This window comes from Pezoporus wallicus, unplaced genomic scaffold, assembly GCF_028554395.1.
Source record: "Pezoporus wallicus isolate ANWC-B61680 ecotype Strahan unplaced genomic scaffold, APGP_CSIRO_Pwel_v1 contig_5967, whole genome shotgun sequence".
Lineage (NCBI taxonomy): Eukaryota > Metazoa > Chordata > Aves > Psittaciformes > Psittacidae > Pezoporus > Pezoporus wallicus.
Window position 1 is genome coordinate 1,655,553 of NW_026639377.1, and position 22,246 is coordinate 1,677,798.

At 40.1% G+C, this 22,246-nt stretch overlaps 1 protein-coding gene across 3 annotated transcripts in view; it reads right to left on the reverse strand.

Annotated features, from left to right (window-relative positions):
* The window catches only part of GAS2 (growth arrest specific 2), a 90,206-nt gene extending 69,463 nt beyond the window's left edge, over positions 1-20,743 (reverse strand). The window contains exons 1-3 of one of the 3 annotated variants that reach the window (XM_057414392.1): positions 20,630-20,743; positions 11,351-11,512; positions 2,920-3,044 (exon numbers count right to left, since the gene is read on the reverse strand). In XM_057414392.1, coding sequence (XP_057270375.1) covers positions 2,920-3,044; positions 11,351-11,492 — 267 coding nt within the window. In that variant the 5' untranslated portion in view covers positions 11,493-11,512; positions 20,630-20,743. The other 2 variants (XM_057414390.1, XM_057414391.1) reach the window with 2 other exon arrangements.
* Positions 20,744-22,246: the final 1,503 nt, after the last annotated feature.

A 22,246-nucleotide genomic window follows, 5' to 3' on the forward strand; every position in this document is an offset into this window, starting at 1 on the left:
GAAAGAGTACATACTTAATTTAAAATAACTTCTTTGAAGTTTGACCCTTGTGAAAGGATAGTTTTCCCACTATCTACCTGAACAACCAGAAAGGGATTTATTCTCAAGAAGCAGTAATGCACAGAACATAAGAGTGACCCTGTGAGGCCAACTAAAGGTTCACCTAACCCAGCTGCAGACTGGCCATAAGTATTAGTTAAGAATTTAAGACTAGCAAACATGTTACACCTTTCAGTACTTTCTCAAGCTCCAACTATTTTAAGCTAGAGACCTCCTCACCTACATGTGGTTCCTGTGTATTCAGCCTTTCAAAGAGATCTCTCTTCCACTACTTACTCACTGTGTTCTTGAACCCAGGTATATTTTAGCATTCATTGAAAAGATATTTCCAACCAGTTTGTAAATCAGCTTGGTTTCTACCAGCTTCATTCAATGTCCCATGTGTTCTGCGCAGATAAGGCTGAACATCTACCATGCCATCTCCGATATTCGGGTTTCACCATATGCCCCCATGCCGTCTCCTTCCACATGGAAGGACCCTAACTGAACTCAGCCACTCATAAAAAGCTACTCACTTCCTTCATTTCCAAAATGTTACTCTTTCATTGCCTTCCTCTGACTTTTAAGGAAAGAGGACATTGCTTTTGCATCACATACCTTTTAATTCCTTTTCCATTTCTTCAAGCTGTATCCCCAAGGCATTACCAGTAGTTTCTTAACTCTTCTGAAAATGTCCCCAGCATCCACAGGCGTCTCCAAATGACACAAAGAGGAAGTCTTTATGTCAATACCACCATCTCCCTTCCAGGTTTGGAAAACACAATATTTTGGGAGGCACAACTCCTTTGGTTTATGCTTTCCCGATTTATTTCACACTCAAAAAAGGGTGATGCTGACCTAAGGGGTCCCTGAAAACTGAAGAAAGTTAAGTCCTTCCTAATAAGAAAGGGAATGATGAAGTCCTGTTCAGAAACAAACTGCAAACCCTACAGTGACTCGAAACACATTGCACAAGCAGTTAACCCAGAAGCAACAGGATTTAATCTCTGCCACTCTGTAGAGTATTGCAATATGAACTTAAGGAATTACGGCAATTAACTGATGAGTCAGTATATACAATATTAGTTTTTAATGTTTTCTTACATGTGTTGCTAGAGCTGCTAAACTGGCCAGACAGCCCACAAGAGCTCACAAGTAAATTCATGATCAGTAGCACATATCAAGCAGAACAGAATATATCATCTTCCAGTAAGACAAAACTAAACTCATAAGATTTTATAGAGCTTTGCCATCTAGGAAGTAGATCGCTTACAAGGAAAAACTTCACTTAGAAAAACAGACCAAATCTTCAAGCTTGCAGAAGGACTTCACAGGATTACAGCTCCCCCATTATCTATATAGCCTTATCCTGTCTCACTCACTCAGCTGCAACCTTCTTCTGCCTGAAAGCTGATCCTTCTGGCAGCCACTCATTTGCTATCAATATGCTTCTATCTAACAAAATTCAAAGTTATATATGGGTGGAAAAGCACTTTATCTATTTTGATAGAGGCTGAATGACAGAGGTCAGCTTTTAGCTGTTTTTGTCAATAATGGCACTTTCTGTTTGTTTCTTTGCTTGCTGAGGGGAAAAAAACCAAACCAAGAAGTAACATTTCTTTCTGCCTAGCTAGTTTCTAGACTCAATTGAAGACTGCCGTAAGTGCTTTCTCAGCTTGGGAACTACCATGATGCTAACAGGCCACCCCTTAGGTGAAGACAGGCTGGACCATATTACAAAGAGGAACTCAAGTCATCCAATAATTCTACTAACCAAACCCTGATTATAATTTGAAATATGAAATATGAGTCCCAGCTGTCTTTTCCTCCTTTGTGGAAAAAGGCTTCCTTCCTTCTCTACTTTAGTTCTTATCTTTCTTCCCAACTATCACTTCCTTTTTCTTCAGATAAACAGAAAACCCAAGCAAGCAAAACACACCCCCCAATTCACAGAAAGTTAACAATGATTAAAGCCTATCTTAGTGCAGACAACAATTACTAGGCTGGAACCAAGAAAAACAACTTAGGCAGCTGCAGCTGACACAAGGCTGTGGGCTCTCAGAACTGCTGATAAAATTTATGCTGTACCCTGATTTCTGCTGCAGAGTAGTTTTGAAAACATCAAGAATAGAAGATGCAATATGTGATTTCTGCTCTTGGGCTTTTTTCTAGCTGTCTATTTGCCTGCTTCACCTGTCAAGGAAGATGCATCTGAATTGAACAAGTAAAATAAAAACAGTTTCACAGTACATGCATTAACATGTCAATCACTTAAATTGTCCCAGGAAGAAACTTGTTGCACTCTTGAATTTCTCCCAGTAACACTGTCCTATGAAAATTATTGAAGTGAAAGGGTGATTGTGGTCAAGCAAGATCTTAACCTGATTTTTGCAAAGATCCTGGGTATCTTCTGAATCTTTCCACATCATCCCTGCAGCTCTTGAATGAACACCTTCCAGTCCACCAACATGAACTGTAAACTCCAGCCACCAAAACCAACTATAGAATTTAATTATTGGCCTCCTTTGAGCTGTTTATGGAGGAAGAAGTACCTCCCACAGCTACTTAATATTCCCTTTGCAAATATATACAAGGATCACATTTTCTCGATTAGCTACCACGTCACACTGCTAGACTTCATTCTGTGTCTTCACACAAGTAATTTTTGGAGTACTTGCTTCTCATAGTTACTTTAATAAAGACCCAAGAAGTATTAATTCCCCCAATTTGATATTATAATTTTTCTACACAGAGCAATTACCTCCCTGATCATTTGCAGAGCCTTCACAAATGAAACCTCTCAACTGCACAAGAAATTTCAGTACCAAACAGATAGCTCAGATACTGATAACACATGCTAGAACATTTACCAACACTTACTTTGCCAGGCTTGTTTGCATCAAAGCTGTTTTCTTTAAATTTCTCCTGCAGGGTCTCAGCTAACCGACAAAGCAAGGCACCATTATCCAATTTCTCCAGAAAGGTTTCTGCTGTTATTTCTCTACCTGAACAGCAAAGAGAAAATTAAGATAGCAGAAAGCGTGTAAAAGTATGTCTGCATCTGTGTAAAAAGAGAAATCAGTGGAATTCTTGGCAGCAATTTGAAATACACTTGAACTAAAAAACTTGCATTATTCTGAATATTTAGTGAATAACCTCACTCCTATTTTACCAGTAGACATGCAGCAAATTTCTCAGAAATGACATGCTTTCTTTGGGAAGGCACATGCTATCTGAAAAGTAATTCTAGCACATCAGACTCCACAGATCTCATTTTACTTATGAAATTCCAGTGCTTTTAACATACTGCTTTACATGAGGGAGTATAGTTCACACCAGTGTGCATGGATAGCTATAGTGGAAGAGTTGCTAACACAGAATAGCTTATTTTGTAAAAGAAGTATAGAACCCTAGAATGTGTTGGAAGGGACCATAAAGATCATCTAGTTCCAACCCCCTGCCATGGGGAAGGACACTTTCAACTAGATCTACTTGCCACGCAAATTAAGATTTTTTCACCCAAAGAGCAAAGACAAAATAGTTGGATTTCAACATAACTATCATCATGCTAGATGACACTGTACTTTAGCTGCCACAGATGGTCTTCCCTGGCTACAGCAGACCAGATGACCTTCCATTACACATAATTACCTCTTCCTGGTGGAGGTGATCACAGGAGCCCCATGATGTGACGTGCATTCTGAGCAGGCTGGACAATCCAGAGGAAATGGTAATCATTCACCACTCTAGACTAAACTTCTAGGATCTTAACAGCATTTCCATGTAAAAATATTCCTTTCTCTTATTGAAGGTTTTCTATTTTCACATTTCTATTGGAAAATTTGCCTTCTCTTTGGGCACTTTTTAGACTACCAGCTGTATTTTTTCTGCCTCTTCTACTAATTTCAAGAGAGCATCAAGGACTAATTCCTGACCTTCCTATGAGCACAGCTTTATTTTTGGTGATATTTACATACGTCATTCAGAGACAGGAGTAACACTATCAACTCACTGAGGCTCTTAGTGACATGGTTTAGAGGTGGACTTGGCAGTACTGGTGTAATGCTTGGACTTGATGATCTTAAAGTTTTTTTCCACCTAGTTGATGCTATGATTTTTCATAGGCTGTTACACAGCAACTATCAGTAACTCTATCTACCCTGCCAAAAAAAAAAAAAAAAAAGATAAAAGATAAAAGTTTGAAAAACTGAGTGACCTAGATGATCTTTATGGCCTCTTCCAACCCAAACCATTCTACGACTGTAGCTTCTGATCCCATCCAGATCCACTCCTGCTGCTCCAAACTGACTTGTTTCTGAGCAGAACAACAGGCCAAAGTCTGTCCACTACTGGTCAGGTGTTTCTGCCACAGATTTTTAACCACCAAGCAGCTGCCTGACCAAACCAGCAAAATGGTTTGTTTGGGGAAATTTGTTTTCCATGAGATGCCTGGAAACTTGGAGCATGATTCTGTTTAGAAGAGGTTCACAAAATCTTTTTGTCAAAAAAAAATAAAACAAACATAAAATCTAAGGAAAGTATATTTAGGGGGAAAAAAAAGTAAACCTTTTCCATAGCTCTTCATTCAGAAGAGAGGTGAAAATTAACATTCAAAAGTAACAAATATTAAGCAGATAATCAGAAGTTATCATTCTACTTCTGCAATATACTGCTGGTACATTGTGATCTGACAGCGAGTGGCACAACACTGAAGATCACAGTATCACAAAGCAGTATTTTTAGAAAAATGCTAAAGGACAGCTGAGGGGAGTTGGAACTACCTGAACTCCAAGGTCCCTTCCAACTCTAACCATCCTATCATTTCTCAAGGCCCTTGCCTCAAAACTGTTAGAGGCTTCGGCATCCTTTGGGTAAAGGAATGTTAGGTTTTCAGCGTGGTCAGTTAAAATAAAAAAACTGAACTAAAGATCTTTGCAGCAAATCAGATACAACAGCAGACTTCCATTTTCAGTTGAATTGAAGCTTTTTTTTTTTAACCCCTAACACATTTCCATTTCAGAAATATCTTTAATGTGAAGTTTTTTCTCCTCCCCCCCCCCTTTTTTTTTTTTCCTATTTTTTTATTCTTCCTTAATTCCCTCTGCCATATAGCCCACTTTACAGCTCCTGGATCCCTAAATGACTTCTCCAGGCATAAGAGCAGTAGCAGAACTGCAGACATTCAGTGGCAGCTTGTGCATAACTGCCAATATTTCAGTAGTGCCTCCTGCTCAGCTGAAGCCAGAACTTGAAACTATAGTAGCCCACAGATGAAAACCCTGACCATCCCAGCACCTCAACAGCCTTTATCACCGTTCTAGCCTACATATTTTCCTATTTACCCATCAGCATTTTTTGGCAAGGGGTATAAAGCCATTAGAAAGCTCAATTTGAACGATTACAGTTACAGTAACTGCTTTAGAGTATTGCATTTTGGAATAAACTCTTTTTTTCTAAAAAAATACTTCAAGTATTTTTAAACTACACAAGATTATACTTTCCAAACTAAAATAAAAAGTTTTCATAGAGGTAAAAAAAAAAATGTTTTACATATCTATTCTGTTCCATGATTTGTAGATTTATTATTTCACTAGTCAAACATTAAAAAGCCTAAAACATATTTAGAGCTATTTTCTCCTTTCACAGACATGGGAAAATTCTTCTATCGCATTCTGCTATTTAACAACACATTTACATTCTTTTAAATGCTAAACAGCATTAGCAATTTGGTCACTGCATATTGTGCACTAAGCTGGAGTATTTTAGTTCTGTTCTCATTTATGAAAGCTGAAAGAATGAGTTTTGCACTGAACATCTGTATCCAATGAAAAATATATTAGGTGTCAGCTTTCAATTCACTGTATTTTATAGCTCCAAAAGGTGGCATTTCTTTGCTAGAACAGACACTCTGACATATTTAACAGTTGAAATGTATTGATTCAAATGAAAGTAATGTTCATAGCCTGAGGAAAAAAAATGGCTCTGTATATTTGTATGGAAAAAACATTAAACTCTATTAAAAATGTATAACTCCCACTATAATTACAAGAAAGCCCTCACAATATTTTTATAAAATGGTAATAACATTAAGGATAATAAAAACACCAACACTGCAAGTATGCAAAACAAACAGGAATATGAAAGCTTTTCCAAACCTTACAAGCATTTCTCACCCTCTCTTTGATCACAATCACCAGATGCCCCTTACAAAGACCAACTCTTACACCTGAGCACCTACCACTTGGAAACTGTGGCCAGCTATCTGTAAGGGCACCCAGTCCTGGGGGTCCTAATGCAACCACACTGGGAGGCTATGAAAGCTTAATCAAAAAGAGCCCACGCCCAGGGTGGGTGCCCAAGAGGCTGAAGACGAAGAATTCCCTATGGGTCACCTCAGACAAGAGCCTCAGGAGAAGGTGGAGGAAACCAAAAACTACAAGTACCAAAATCTAGTTGGTTCCTCTGTTACTGAACTGAGCTTTTCTATACTTCATTTAATAACTATTTACTATTATTCTTATTGTACACTCCAGTGGTTACACAAAACTACTAGTTTCCAAATTGAAACATTTCATTCGGGTGCATCTCTGAGACATATCAGTAAAAGGATGAGCTTCTACAATACTGAGCAACCAGTGGAACAGCTCTTCCTGACCCTCTTAAATTGTGTGACATCTAAACCCAAAATAACAAAACACCATAAAAGTAAAGAAAACAAAGGCCCAAAGAGTTTATATACATGCAAAACTGGTTCTTTTCTGACAAGGATACTGTTTCCTACAATAGCTGACAGCAATAGTTTTGGTAGCATTGAGACATTATCACTGTTTTGAAATGGGACATATAAACAATCCCACATGCATGTTGATACCAAAGAAAATTGTAAAGCCACTCAACTAAAGGAACTGCATCAGTACCAGCAGAATCACCAGGAGTATCAGTATCATAAATTACTTTATATTCAGACATTTAAAACCTGCATTTCCCACTGGCTTGAGCTGAACATGCTGATGTTGAAAATAAAGGTACTGCTATAGAATCCTCTCCGACAACAAGATGAGCAAGAACATCAAGGTAAAGCAGGCTTTGGTTTAATTCAGAACCAAAGACAGACGGTTTTCCCACAGAAGAGTTCCCAATGTTCATCCCCCAAAATTGACATCTTCCACACACTTCTGAATTCCAAGTCTTGTCTTCAGCTCAATACTTCTTCTAACCTCTTCACCTCCCTGTTCCTTTTCTCTCAGCCTGCTTAACTTTTGCACCCAAGAAACTTTTAAATGCCTCCTACAGCACTGAACATTTACATGTCCAATTCCTCAGCATCCTGCATTGTCCAGCTCCTTATTCATGAACAACTTCTGAAGGCTAGAAACCTCTGGGTCCTCTGTTAGGAAGGGGCCTCAGCACTGAAATCTTGGAGCCCAGACATGTGTCAAATACACATCTTGCAGGACTGTTCCATGGTGCTAAATGAAGCTGGATTGAATCAGCAACAATATAACCCCCTGCAGCTAGTAACTGCGCTCTGGGAACAGGAAAAATATCAGAGCTCTACACAATAGCCAAAGGGGAAACAGAAACCATCCCTCTGTACCTGTCCTAAGCTAGAGACTGGTGATGAGGGCCTATGCATAATAAAAACAAGGCTAAGAGATGATCATAATTTGCAAGGCAGTTGGGTCAAAACATCTCCTTAATTTTGCCAGTGCAAAGATCTCTCAACTGAGCCATCAGAGCTCTACAGAGAGAAGTGAGACTAAGACGCAATACCCATAGCTACAATCTTCCTCTCATGCATGCAAACTCTAACCCCTGCAATACTGACGTGTCCCACTCTGAGAATGCCATCATGCACAATATTGTGAGTTAATCCATCTGACACATCGATTTCATGTGCCATGTCCTTTTTCCAGCCCCCATAATACAGGCAGCTAAAATCTATTTAGCAATGGACCTGAAATGACAAACTGACCTCTCAAACTCTTGACTTCTCTGATGCGGTTCCAAAAATAATTAGCAAAATGCATACAAAGTACTTGTGAATCCTCAAAAAGCCCACAGCAACATTCATGCTAAATTAGAATGAAATGCCTGAAGTCATATGAAGGTTTGGGTTGGAAAAAACCCTAAGATCATCAAGTTCCAACCCCCCTGCTAAGGGCAGGGACGCCTCACCCTAGACCATGTCACCCAAAGCTCTGTCCAACCTGGCCTTGTACACCGACAGGGATGAAGCATTCACAACTTCCTTGGGCAACCCATTCCAGGGCCTCATCATCCTCACAACAAAGAACTGCTCCCTTATATGTAACATGAACTTCCCTTAAGTTTAAACGCATTACCCTTTGTCATATCACTACAGTCCCTGATGAACAGTCCCTCCCCAGCACCCCTGTAGGCCCCATTCAGATACTGGAAGCTGCTATGAGGTCTTCTCACAGCCTTACCTTCTCCAGTCTAAACAGCCTCAACTTTCTCAGCCTGTCTTTATATGGGAGGTGCTCCAGCCCTGGGGTTAAAAATTCTTACAGGATTATTTTCCATCTGCACCATGTATCTCAGCCTTCTTATCTATCACTTATGTAAGGTCAACTTCTGGCTGTGCCTAATTTTCATCTGATATCAAAGCCCTTCATTCTTATTATAAAGTGCAATATCCCTCAAATGTTTTCCAGTTTGGAACATCGAACCAGGCTATGCTGCTGCAATACTGTCACCCTTTTAACTCTCAGCAATACTGTTGGGCATCTTTGCCTCCCCACAAGTATGTCCAAACCCACGCTCAGTTGATCAAAGTACCTCAGAGAGGTTCAGCTCTATTCTTGCCTAAAGTATTATTATTAAAAATAAAAAAAAAAATCTACATTTATTTGAAAATATTATGTGCCCCTGTTGACTCATAGTACAAAAGGAGGAAGAAAACACAGATGAAACAAAATGTAAACCAACATGATAAAGACTACTTGAAATACTTTTTTTTTTTAATAAACTGAGAAATTCTATTGCACTAAAACTGGCATAAAGACAGAATAAGGCCACACAAGTTACAGCAGAGAGCAACCTATGGTGTGGATACACAGAATATTATCTGCTGTGAGTTATCTGTGCATTCATGCACATGAAGATCCACCAACCATTAATGCAAAGCACATTAATTCTCCCATGAAGGAAGAAAACCCTCAACACAACAAAGGACTCTTGCCTACCATTTTGTCCTTTTGGATGCTGAAAAATGAGAGAGCACAAACAGGTTTTTACAAGGTAGCAGCATGCCATAAATTCATACCTACTTCCTCTTACATCATATGCTTACACATCCCTCCTCTCACTAAAGCTAATCTAAACTATAAAGTAATTAAGCCAAGTTTGAATTCTGAGTTAATACATTCCTATGAATATTAATTGCTTAAATTCAGCTACACTTATTTTGAATGTGAGTTTTGACCTAATGGAATTATAAATTTGAACAACAATGTCTACACAGGAATTTAAATCAGTTTAACAAATCACTGTAATTTCAGCTCTTCAGGACAACCTCTGAGAACAGAATAGCCTGGTGTGAGAAGGTGGGGGGGGGGGGGATGCATTAAGCAAATGAACTGTGTATGTTGCTTAATTAAGTTGTGCCTATTTAGTTCTGCAGTGTAGAATTTAGTGGCCATATGAAAAATCAGATCTTTAATTACAGCTGGCATTTCAGAACCTCCTGCTTATTGCTACTTTCTTGCTAAAAAAAGTGACCTCATTCCTAAACTTGACACTGTTACAAACTGCAAACAAGCTTCTATTTGTTGGAAATTGGCTCACTAAAAATTCATTGTTTAAAACATTTAAATATAATCAATCCTTAATGTAATAAGTTTCCGAGTCAAAAAACAGTCTTTTTGATTGCTGTCTTGTGGTAATTAGAATGAAAAGTCAGGATTACTGGATTTTGTTCTGGCATTGCTTAGACAATTTTACATTCAAAACTCATTAATTTAAATGGAAGTACCACACAAAGACATAAAACAAGTGCCACTTTTGCAGTTGTGGATTTGCAACTATTCCAGCTCCTAAATGGGTATCGTCTACCTGCAAAATACTGTGCTCTAGTGTTCTACTGAAAACTGTAGTCACTGACTACACTCTTCAAATATAGGATACATCCTTTTCTCCTAAAAAAGGAACATGCAGCTAAAAGGCACTAGGTACACTATTACTGTATGACATCACTGAGATGATTCAGCTACAATATTTGCCAAGACAACACACTGCCTATGTCTCACCCACTTCCAGGAAAAAAAAAGAAACCCAAACCAAACAAACAAAAAAATCCAAACAAGAAACAAACAACAACCAAAAAAAAAATACCACAAAAAAAAAAAACACACAAAACCTCATACACCAAATTTAAAAATGTGCATCCCAGATTTCCTTCAAAATAACATCTGCAACAGCTTCATGTAAACATCACCTCCTCTGAAATATTTTCTCCACTTTGTTTAATGAGAGGAAGTGCTGCTGTGCTGCTACATTTCCCTTAAGGTGTTGTGCAAGTCATGTATTCCTTTGGTAGAATCCTTTGCAATTCCAGAGATCACACAAAAGCCATTTCCCCCTCAATATTCTCGAAAAACAACATACTATTTCCTGGCTCATAGTTCCTAAATTCCACCTTCTTGAAGGAGTCGTATATCCCAAAGAAACATCTGCCTCCTTCCTGCCAGCGACATACTCTCATTTGCTCCACTTCATGTGTACCTATTTTTTTCTTGGCTTTTGGTTTGCATCCTCTTTCATCAACAACACGTCCTGGCTTCACACACAGCTGCAACCAGGAAATCCCCAGGTCCCACCTGCAGGGTCAGACCCCTCTACACACAAGCTTGAACATGCATGCATTGCCTTGGGCAGCAATTATCAATCACTAGATTGTTTGGTTGACAAAGGACTATTTCATGGCTCCTTCTGTTATCACAGTCATTTCACCCATACTTTTTTGGGTGCTTACCAATTGGCCCACAAAATGGAAGATGTAGGTGGATGGCAATAATTATCACCACTCAGAAAAGATATACAAAAGAACATTTAAAGGGAAATTTGAGGAAAAATAAATGAACAATAAAGGTCAATTGTGCTACTCACAGAAACACTGTAGAGGCAAATTACTTAATGGCTTTTCTGCCCTTGCTAACAGTCACACTATGCAGAGGTAGCTAACTAATCATAACCTTTATTTCTGAAGCCTGAGAGACTGAATTCCCAGCTAGCAGTGTATAGAGTTTTCTTACTGCCAGTATCTGCATTCCATCCAGTTGTATCTTACCCAGTAGGTTTGTGAGCCACAGGGCCAAATCCTCTTTCATCGGCAACAAGTTGGCCTCATGTCTACTTGCAAGCCACTGACTGTACTGATGCATATCAGAGAGGCCAGGCCCACGTGCCTTGGGGCTCAGAGCAGTGCACATGGCTTATCCACTTGCTGTACCTGTTTTATTATATAGTAAAAAGAGAAAAAGAACAAAATATGCCATTATACCAAACAAAGTTTCATGGGTTCTGTTTTAAGAATTGTAGAAGATAAGAACAGTAACTATGAGTCCAAGAAATCAGACATCATACAGACAAATGTGGATCTAACACATGCATACATCAAGGATGACTGAAGTTTTGCTTTGTTATGGATCACACTGCAGATGATTAAATTGTACAGATAATTGACAACTTCAACTGCACTTGCCAAGCTACACGTTGCCAACACATAACCACATATTCTGCAAGGCATGATTAAAATCAAATAAAAATAAACATTTTATACAAAGCTAACAACTCACTGCAGTGCCTAATCCAATAGCCACTGAAAATAAATGGAATGCTTCAGAGATTTTTGGATCAGGCCCAAGAAAAAGGCAGGAGTAACTGAGTTACACTACTACAGCAAACTTAGTAGCTATTAACAAATGCCACTACCAAATGGAATCAGTTTATTCTACAACTTCAGAATAACATAGGACAAAACTCACAGGAAATATATTTACTGAATAGCATTATTTCCTCAGAAAGCAGCACAACAGGTAGCACTTGTCACCCATGCCTCCCACTTCCACCTTTAACACAAATACTCTGCTTCAGCCAGGACTTACCTGCACGTCAAGTTTCAGTAAGACAACATGTCATGTATTAAATATTAGTTAAGTGTTGTGAGTCTTGCAGCAGCGAGAGACCTTAAACCCACTGGACCTATATCTTTGCTCCTGAAGGATTAATTCCTCCATCTGTGGCAGAAGCGTGCTAAGTAAAGAAGGTTATTTCTCTCTCTGAAAAAATACCTCAGACCTGGACCCTGATGCTCGTAGCAATGAGCCTACATACTTTCTTGCCTGGCTGGCGGTAGCCTGCTGAAATCCATCTCACTAACCAGCACTCCCAAGGTCTTCGATAGGTGGCACTAGACAGACAAACTGGGACAGACTTTATGGGAGGCCCATAAGCAACAGTTCTTTGCCTATTACAAACTGACTAATCCACACCAGCTCTAGTTACATACATCGACTGGCTTCAGCTTATAATATTATGCAAACATTGCTTCTATCTGTCCTTTGCATATCTTCCAAGTCAGGTAAGAGGCATTTGTGACTTGAAAAAAACAACAAAAAAAAAAAAAAAAAAAAAAAAAAAAAAATCAAACGATTTGTTACACTATTCCCTTGTGGCCTGAAATAACAAGAATACTGAAAACAATTCCCTTACCAAAGAAAGAGGAAAATGTTTACTGAATGTAAAAAGAACTGCTTTTCCATAAAACTGTGCTGTAACCAACATTTCCAAACATATGAAAGTCTATTTGGGATATTTTAATGCTTATATTAAAACACTCCAGCAGTTTTTAACCATACCCTGGGTAATTAAAGTCCTTGTTGGCAAACTCACCTGCCTAAGCTCTTGTTCAGAGTACCTCACCCCAAATCCTGAAGTTTGGCTTGCCCTTCAGATATACACAGCTTTTACTGCTAACACACTTCTTACTGAAATTGGACATTTTTTCAGCTATGGATGGGGAAAATAAAGATGAAAAAATACTTTATTCCCTTGTATAAACACAGATTTATTAATTATCAGTATATGTTATACTAAAAAAAAATTTTGTGCATCAAAGTTCCTTCAAAAGCAAAGGAGTTTAAGGCAGTCTAAAGTATGTAATTTAAGCAGAACCTTATTCTGAAAGCTTTGTAAAAAAAACTTTGATTTATGATTTCATGGTTAATAAATCCAAATCATACAATCATACCTGTTCATTTGCAGGGGGTGGTGGAGGGAGGGGAAGGGAGTGGAGAGAGAAGGATTTGATTTGTGCAGAGCTAACAGCCTATCTGGAACATCATTCTCAAAATAGAGACCTTCAGACTAGATGATACTAATAGCTAAGGGATTACAATGCCAGTATATGTAAGGTTGCTATTAGTCACTCAGAACCATGCACCTTAGTGCTTCAATGCACTGCTTCATTTTGGATAGAAACAGAGGCAATATGGATAATTAGCATCACCTTGCCTTCAAAGGTTATATGGGAAAAAAACAAGTATAAATATCTCTGTCATATAATTTCTTTAAAAAAAAAAGAAACAAAAAAAACCCACAGCTACTATTTTTCTGTCCGATTTCTGGATTCTAGCAACTCTGTTGATATGGTGAGAGCCAAAACTGAAACTAGTTTATTCTCTTGAATCACCTCTGAAACGATACTGACAATATGAAAAGGCAATAAAAAAATTACTTATTCCCGAATGTTCACTTCATGCGCAAGACACAAGGTAAAAATACATCCTTTTGGGGCATCCATTTTTCAGTTTATTAATACCTATGTATCTAAATATTTAGGAAACAAAATCTTGCCATTTATTTCTTTTGACATACAAACTGCAAAAATATACCTGAAAAAAAAAAAAAAAAAGCAGAGCCATTGTACTAAAGGAACCAGTTAGACACTGCACCACTTTACTGGAAATAATTTCACAGTTCATACATGCTTTGGGGAGGTGTGGGGGGTGGGGTGTGTGTTAGACTACATTACCCCTGGAGGTCCCTTCCCACCTACGTTATTCTCCAATTTTTTATTTCAAAGATGCACACAGGAATATCCACCATGGGACCCTATGCAGAGTCTGCCCTGCTAAGAATACTACATATGGCACATATACCGAGCTAGGCTGCGTTAAGAGGAAAACATGACATCTTTTTCTTCCATCTCAGGAAAGGCCCACCTACCTTACCACTACAAGACTACAAGCTCCATAGGGCACTTCAAATATGGAGATAATTAATAACCAATATAATATAATTAATAACCATCATAATATGCCTGACAGCCAGCCAGATTTGCTACTGGATGCTGCTATTGGTGGGGCTGAAGTAATTTGAAGGTCTGAAAGTTGTATTTCTTTAAGACCAGAGCAAAGACAGGGAAGGCTGCTGGAACAGCTACATGGAGGCAGTTTGGGTTTCCCCATCAGGCTGTGAAACAAGCACTGCAGTCTGTTTATGCTTCAGGCTGATCTCCGTGGTGAGACAGCACAGAGGATTCAGGGATATGAGATGTTATTTCAGCTTGTCTCTAAAACACAAGCTGTCTTGAAATATATTACATATTGGCCTACCTCTCGTTTTGTAAAACTCAGCAACCAGGCTGTGTGAAAGTCTCAAAGAACTTCTGAGACTAATTAAAGGAAGAAAAGTGGGAGAACAAAGAGCTTGGATTTCAGTGGATGGATGGGTGCTTTAGTTTCAGAGTAACTGTGGCAGTAGGAAGAGAGAAGATACAGAGACAAGAAGGGTATTCTAACGTAGTTTTACTAGAACACAAGTTCGCAGAACAGGAAACTAGGAAAGATAAGGAAAGGCAAATAGGTGACAAAAATCCCTAGAAGCTAAAAAATTATTCCAGCATCTCTATACCAGGACTAGGTCCAAGATGCCTCAGGGCTGAAATACCTAAACTTCAGTAAAAACATTCATCTCCTTCATCAACTGTAATAGCCCATACATTAACTATTGAAACTTTCATCACATACTTTGTCACAGGATCTGTGACAAAGCTGAACTGGCTTAGGTGAAGGTGACAGAAGTTGGGTCCTGAGCTCCTTCAAGACCTCTTCGAAGAGTCAACCTCAAGTCAAGGCCAGGTTCTTGATTCTTTACTCATATACCATCAACTTCACTTCCTTAAAATGTCACAATGTATTTATTTTCTGGTGAGCTGAAGAAAAGTTTAACAATTTATCAGTGAGTAATTTGGTCATATTTTTAACTTGCCAGGGAGGTAGACAGTGTTCAAGGACACATCACCACAGCTGAGGCAAACCTCCGGCTCCAACTATTTCATCCTTTCCTTTTGGCAGGAATAAGGAATGAATTAAGTAGCCAAAAAAGACTGGTTTTCTTAATCTCACTACTTTCTAACAGCAACATCAGATCATCATATATATGGCTCTTTGAAACTAGCCAACACAAACACAACCAATATTTCGCAGAATGTTACACTCCTCTATAAACTGTTCAGGCTGACATGATACGCAGAAGCATTTTCAAAACTTACCTCTGAATGACTTGCTCCTGAAAAAGCAACTTCTTCCCCCCACTATTCTGAATGTAGACAAGGAAAGGTCTTCAACTACTTTTCATTCTGTTTTGTCACAGGTCACATTTATTCAGCACAGCCTTTTTTTTTTTTCCACTTAAGTAAGAGGATGACATCTCAAATTCTCAGACTTCTTGTCTAACTGAAGAATTCAGTGTGGGATAGTTTACAGTACACCTAGTGACATGTAACAGACTCGACACACTAAAAGGCTGTATTTGCTTCTGCTTGCTCCTACCAAACACTGAAGTTTTTATTTTCCTTTACAGTAATACATTTAGTTTTCTGTGTATTGTAGCTCACAGCTTCTAAGTTACCAGTGGTGTAACTTACGCTACCTGCTGATTGTTGTCAGTGATCATCAAGGGAAAGCAGTGAGCATCAAACAAGTAATCTTCTGTAATTCCACTGCCTTTTGTTGGGGCTAACTGGTAGAACAAAAGGACTGAAGAATGATACACTCTGTACTCAAAACACACAGGAGGCAAGGACTGACCCAGAAAGCCAAAGTGGCTGCACACTTAGACACTCACAGTTGCAGATCCATAGATTCAATCCCATTTCCTATTCCAACCACCTTTCTTACCAAGTGTGATCAGGAGGAATAAAAACATATATAGAAAAGTGTGTGTGTATGCACAGATACACATACACAGAAAAAGCAAGTTCCACCCTTTGAGATAATCATACAAAACATTGAGTTTTTACTCCAAATTACCCATTCAGTTCCAGGATATGGACATAGTGGTTTTCACTGAGTAGCTGCTGGCCCTGCAGTGCTCTCTGTATTACACGAGTTTCATTGTTGATGCAGCCTGCTTCCTAATTACTACATGAGTGTTATTTCCCAACCAAAAGGAGGCTTGAGAGCTCCTTTTAACTTGCTGCTAGATATGATCCTTCCAGGTCAGGGATGAAGAAGTCTTGCTCAGTCACTTGTTCTTGATGACTTGGTTTAAGAATTAGCATAGAAATTCAGTATTTAGTCCAACAAGTGTTTTTCTTTGTATTTGTATTTAGTTACAAAAGATTAAAATCATGTTAAAAAGTATCTATAGAGGGGAAATAAATAAATCATAAAGCACATGCAGAACTCTGTATAGAGACTCCTACACAACATACTCTTTGCACCATATACCAGCTTGACTGTGACATTATGTGACAGACACTTGCTCTGACCCACCCAGGTACTGCCTCCTACCAGGCAAGCTAATCACTGCCTCTGTCCACCTGGCAGCCAAAACAGAGTTCTCCAAGACTGAAGATTTGCATGTGTGCCAATTCAGCACCCTACTTGCTCCACAAAGCTGGAACAACTGGCAAGAAGATGGCATAACTGTCTTGGACACCAAGTTCAAAGACTATTTCATAAAAACCTCAGGGAAGATGATGGCTCTAAGCTTCTGAGCCTTTGTAATACCACTGAGGCAGTGCATCAGGTATCAGTTGCAGAAGAAACAAAACATCATGCACACAACTGTGTACATGTCACACAGTTTACTGTCAGTGGCAGAGGCAGCAGACAGCAACTTAGGCAAGAGCAGCAAGAGCTTTTCTCTGAAGGAACTGGAACTTGAGTGCTAGACTGTACATTGGCTTTGACAGAGGGGTATCAGCTATAACTGCAGACAATCTCCTGCTGTCTTAGAGAGAAGGTAATGCTATTGGAAAGAAGCCATCCTGGAAAGAGAGGAGAGAAAGGATCAAAAGCCAGGATAGAGCTCATGAGTATCTGGCAAGGGTCTCTGCTGGATCTCCCTGCTAGTTCTAATCACCTCAAGCAGATGGAAAAGAACAGAACTTTTGAAATGTCACTGGAGTTTAAGTGGACTGTGTGAAGCATTCATTCACTGGAACTGCAAGCTGGGTGCAAAAGAGGCTTAAATAAAAGACCCAACATTCATAAACACATTAAATTGCAGCAACAAAATACACATTTGTGCAAGTGGAACTGAGGCTGAACACAGCCTGAGACGTATACTTGCAATCACCACTTTCAGATCATCAAGTGCTAGTTTGACACACACAGCTGTGTCAAAAACCGATTTCAGTTTTCCTGTATCAGTATTAGCATTTTTTTTCAGATTGGGAGAGTATATCATTAATCCACAGACTAGAGGTTGTTCTTGTTTTTCTACCCCTCACCCATATACATATGCATACACAAATATATATGCAGAAAGGAGAGGAAAAAAAAATATACATGAACAGCTTCCTTTGAGAGCCACAGGGGTAACTAACAACTTCTGCAATTGATATTTTTAACATCAGGAAACTGTTCCCTATGGTGAGATCTTCTAGACAGTGAAATCATTTCCCCAGGTGAAACCACGAAAGCTCCCCTCCTCAAAATCCTTAAAATGGGGGGGGGGGGGGGGGGCAGGAGAAGCCAACATAAACAAACCAAAAAAACCAAGAAAGATTAAAAAAAAAAAAAGAAAAAAAAAATCAGAGACCCATCATTCACTGGTAGATGCTACTCAATTACCACCTTCAATTTCCAGTTTACTACAGAACAGTAATCACTCATTTTTCATTTTTACATATGTAAACACAAACACTTTCAAGCGAGTCAGCTACTATATGGCATAGCTCCTCCTCAAAAAGCTATTACAGAGCCTTCCCTTCCATAGGTGATTCTGACCTTCATCACACTAAATACAGGTATCTGTAACTTAGTTTTCTCACTGTCATAAAGCAGCAGGTAAAACATCAGCTCACAAATGTAGCAAACATTTTTCTAAGGAAATTCAATTTTTCTAGTTATTATCCTTATAAACTATACCACAACCAATTTAGGCCAAGGTTTCTGGATCTTTCCCAGCTTGACTTGGAGCACACTGTATATGCTGGGAGCAGGGGGAGGGGCACTGGAAGGGAACCACCATCTGAAACTCATTAATCAATTAGAATTTTTAAGGGCTTACATCAAAATGCGATCTACACTGATAAAGTAAACTTTCATCACAAGAAGCCTTTGTCCTTTACATTATGAATATACGTGTTACAAATGTGTGCAGTACTTCCAGTGGAGGATGGAGAACCTTGGCACAAGAGCTCAGTGATACTTTAGACCCAAAAGGCCCTTGGTCTGAAGCCAGAACAAAATGGAGTTAACCACACTTAAAAATCTGAGCTAATGACTGGAAGCCTAGACATTTGCAGGACTATGCCTAGAAGAAATAATCCTGTTGCCTTGATAATGTCTCCTCTACCAAAAGAAAAGCAAAAAGTCCTTCTCACTCAAACCAAAACAAAGCTTTAAGAATGTTCAATATTGATTTGCTCATAAAATTGTAACTCTTGGAAGCTAAGCCTGATTCCTAACACAGCCCAAAAACTTTTAAGTTGACATCTCTTTGCCTGGCTTTTACTGTGTGTTTTTCTGCTTGGCTAAGCAAAATAGCCATTAAAAATGAGTACAAAAAGAAGTTTCGACTTCTACCAGCTAGAAAAGGAAATATATATTTAAACTGATACATCATACAAGGAACACAAGCATGTCTCTTGCTGCAAGTACATTATGCAGGCAGTAGTACAAGCTGACTCTAAATCATCAGCTTTGCTTTTAATCATGAAGTTCTATTCCTAAATCCTGTCCTGAAATTAGTGTGAAGCTTAATTGAGAGGTGTAAAGTGGAGCTGAAGAAGTACTCTGGATAGCAAATGTGCCAATTTAAATAAGCCTGTGGGTAAAATAAACAGAGTGACCAAATAAGTTAATAGCCTAAAGTCAGTGCAAGAAGTTGAGAGTAGTATTGCCTCTTCCTCACCTCACCACCTCCATCTAGGGTTTGGTTGTGGTTCCAACTAGGGCACCACGGTATAATGCTGATCAGATGGCCTACGGTAACATATGATGTTAACTGAGGAACATCAGCTAATTTCCTATTAAATCACAATCCGCATCACAAAACCATGCCACTTGGCACCACATCTACTACACAGTGAGAAAACAATTCATAATTTAATACATATGGAAACCAAAGAATACTTTTTGTTGTCCATTTTTAATTTCCAAGTAACATCAGAAGCGTGCTGGAACTGCACTGGGGAACCTGCAGTGAACCCTTCCTGGTGCCCCAGGCACCCTTCTCCCCTAGAAGCTCACAAAACCAGCGGGCTCCACTGACAGCCATCATTGCAGGAAGATAGATAAAGAAGGATAAGCAAGGCAGCAACCTTCACTTCTTACATGAAAGCACTACTGAGTAAGAACAGTCCTCTTACAGTAAAACTCTACCCTCCTGAGATGGGAATCTAAAACCTGAAGAAGCAAGCAACAACCTGAAAGGGCGGATTTCGGTGTGAGAGAGGGTCTCCTCCCGCCGGCCCTTCGGACCCAGCAACCCAAGGGTACGCAGGACAAGCCTGAGATTGAGGAGAGGGATGCACAGACCAAGTAGGAGCCCCCGCGAAAGCCGGGCTGGAAGCGCTCACACCGCCTCGCAGGAGGACCTCCCCCCCCACCTCTCCCCGAAAGTCCGGCAGCCGCCCCCCGTCTCACCCACCGCGGAGCCCGGCTCTGCGCGGCGCCAGAACGCGTCCGTCCGCCTCGGGACCCCTCTGCTGTAAGGCTAAACTACTAATGGCTTTGCCATCAGTGCTGGAGGCGCTGCTCCCAGATCTGCCCCTCGGGGGGCAGGACCAAGCACCACACGCCACGGGATGGGCCCCAGGAGCCAACCGATCGCAGGGCTCCATCATGAAACCCCGCAGCCTTCAGAAAGCCGTCCCAATACCCGCAACGCGGTGCCCGCCGCTCCCTAGGGAAGTGAAAGGGGTGGGGGAAAGACACAAAAGTACCGACTCCACAGCGCGGAGCCGCCAGGCACTCACCTTCCCGCTCCGCTCCCCAGCCCCTTTCACTTTAACCCTACCGAGCGCCCTCAATTTAAAGGAGCTCGAGCTGCGAGCTCTGCCGGGGCGGGCAGTGTTCAGCTCGGGTCCCGCTCCCGGGGCCGCACTCACCAGCCCACCGCCGCCGCGCTCCCCCGGAGCGGAACAGACGGGCAGCAGCCGCGCTGCCACTCCTCATGCTTCTGTCCGCTCCGAGCGGGGCTCGCCTGGGGAACCCCTGGGTTGTTTTGTGTTGTGGGGTTTTTTTTTTCCTTTTCCTTTTTTTTTTTTTTTTTTTCCCCGGCTGTCCCATATTTCAGCAGCCACCGAGCCCGAACGGAAGTGCAATACTTACTTTTTTTTTTTTTTTTTCAGAGGGGCGGCAGAGGCAGTTTGCACTGATTCACCCTTGAAATCCTGAGGTATTGTGTTACAGCCCTTGGCAGCAAGCTGGTGCTTGGGTCCGTTTCTCTGTTATTATTATTGTTACTCCCTTTCTAAGACTCCTGATTGTAGAATAAGGAAAAAAGAATAGTAAAAGGAGAAAGGAAAAATTCTCATCCAAGATAAAACTGTCTTTTTCTTTGACTAGTTGTCTGGGGATTTTTTTTAACACTTTACAGCACAACTTTGTCACGTTGCACACACACACCCCCCACCCCCCCGACAGCTAAAAGAACAGCTTTGGGAACCCTGATTTATCACATCTATCTCCAAAAAAATTTCATATCACCTTGTAGTGTATTTAAGTAGAGAAGTTCTTCCCTGTGAGGGTGGTGAGGCCCTGGCACAGGTTGCCCGGAGAAGCTGTGGCTGCCCCATCCCTAGCAGTGTTCCAGACCAGGCTGGACAGGGCTTGGAACAACCTGGTCTAGTGGAAGGCGTCCCTGCTGGTATGTTTTGTTGCTGCCCGTGGCAGGGGGCTGGAACAGAATGAGTTTTAAGGTCCTTTCAATGATTTTTCCTGTTCTATGACCTAAAAAAGTATGCTGCTCAGAAATTAAGCATTCTTATATTACTTTTTCAGGATGGTGATGGATAGAGGGTTTGCTCCTTCTTGTACATTTGTGTTTCATTTGCCAAATTGACTCTTCAACCCTTTTTCTTTCAGCCATTTTATTCTCACCTGATGTCCTTTCTGTGACATCTCAGTATTTTGTTAAACGCCAGAGATAACCTACTCCAACTGTTTATTCACTTATTCCCTGCACAGCGAAGCCCCTTTCATGAATCCAATAGCGGGAAACAGATGTTCAGACTTCTACTTCTCCTAATGCATGCATGTAGATTGTCTGGTTGAGTTTACTAATGGTATCATGTTAGCACTTTCCAGGAGAGTGCTCCAGTCAAACAGCACACTGATTTTTTTATCTTTCACAGAATATATCCACTTAATTAATTTGTTCTACCCAAAGCACATTATATGTAATTACTCTAAAAGAATTGTTTTAACCTGATTGCTGAAGAGCACATCAAGCTGACCCTTATTTTTTATTTACATTCATTTCTTTTGTACTCTGATCTGCTGGGAAAACTTGATTTGCACAATTAATGCTGGGCTATTTCTCAATAATTGCACTGTAAGCAAATTCCTGTTCTCTGAGTAGCAGATGTTCATTTCTAGCCAATCAGAATACACACATCTTTCCTTCTTTATTGTATTCCATACTCCTATTATGCTGTTTTCTGATGGACTATTAACTGCTGCGATGAGTGCTACTTCAATGAGAGCACTTTATCAGCATGCCA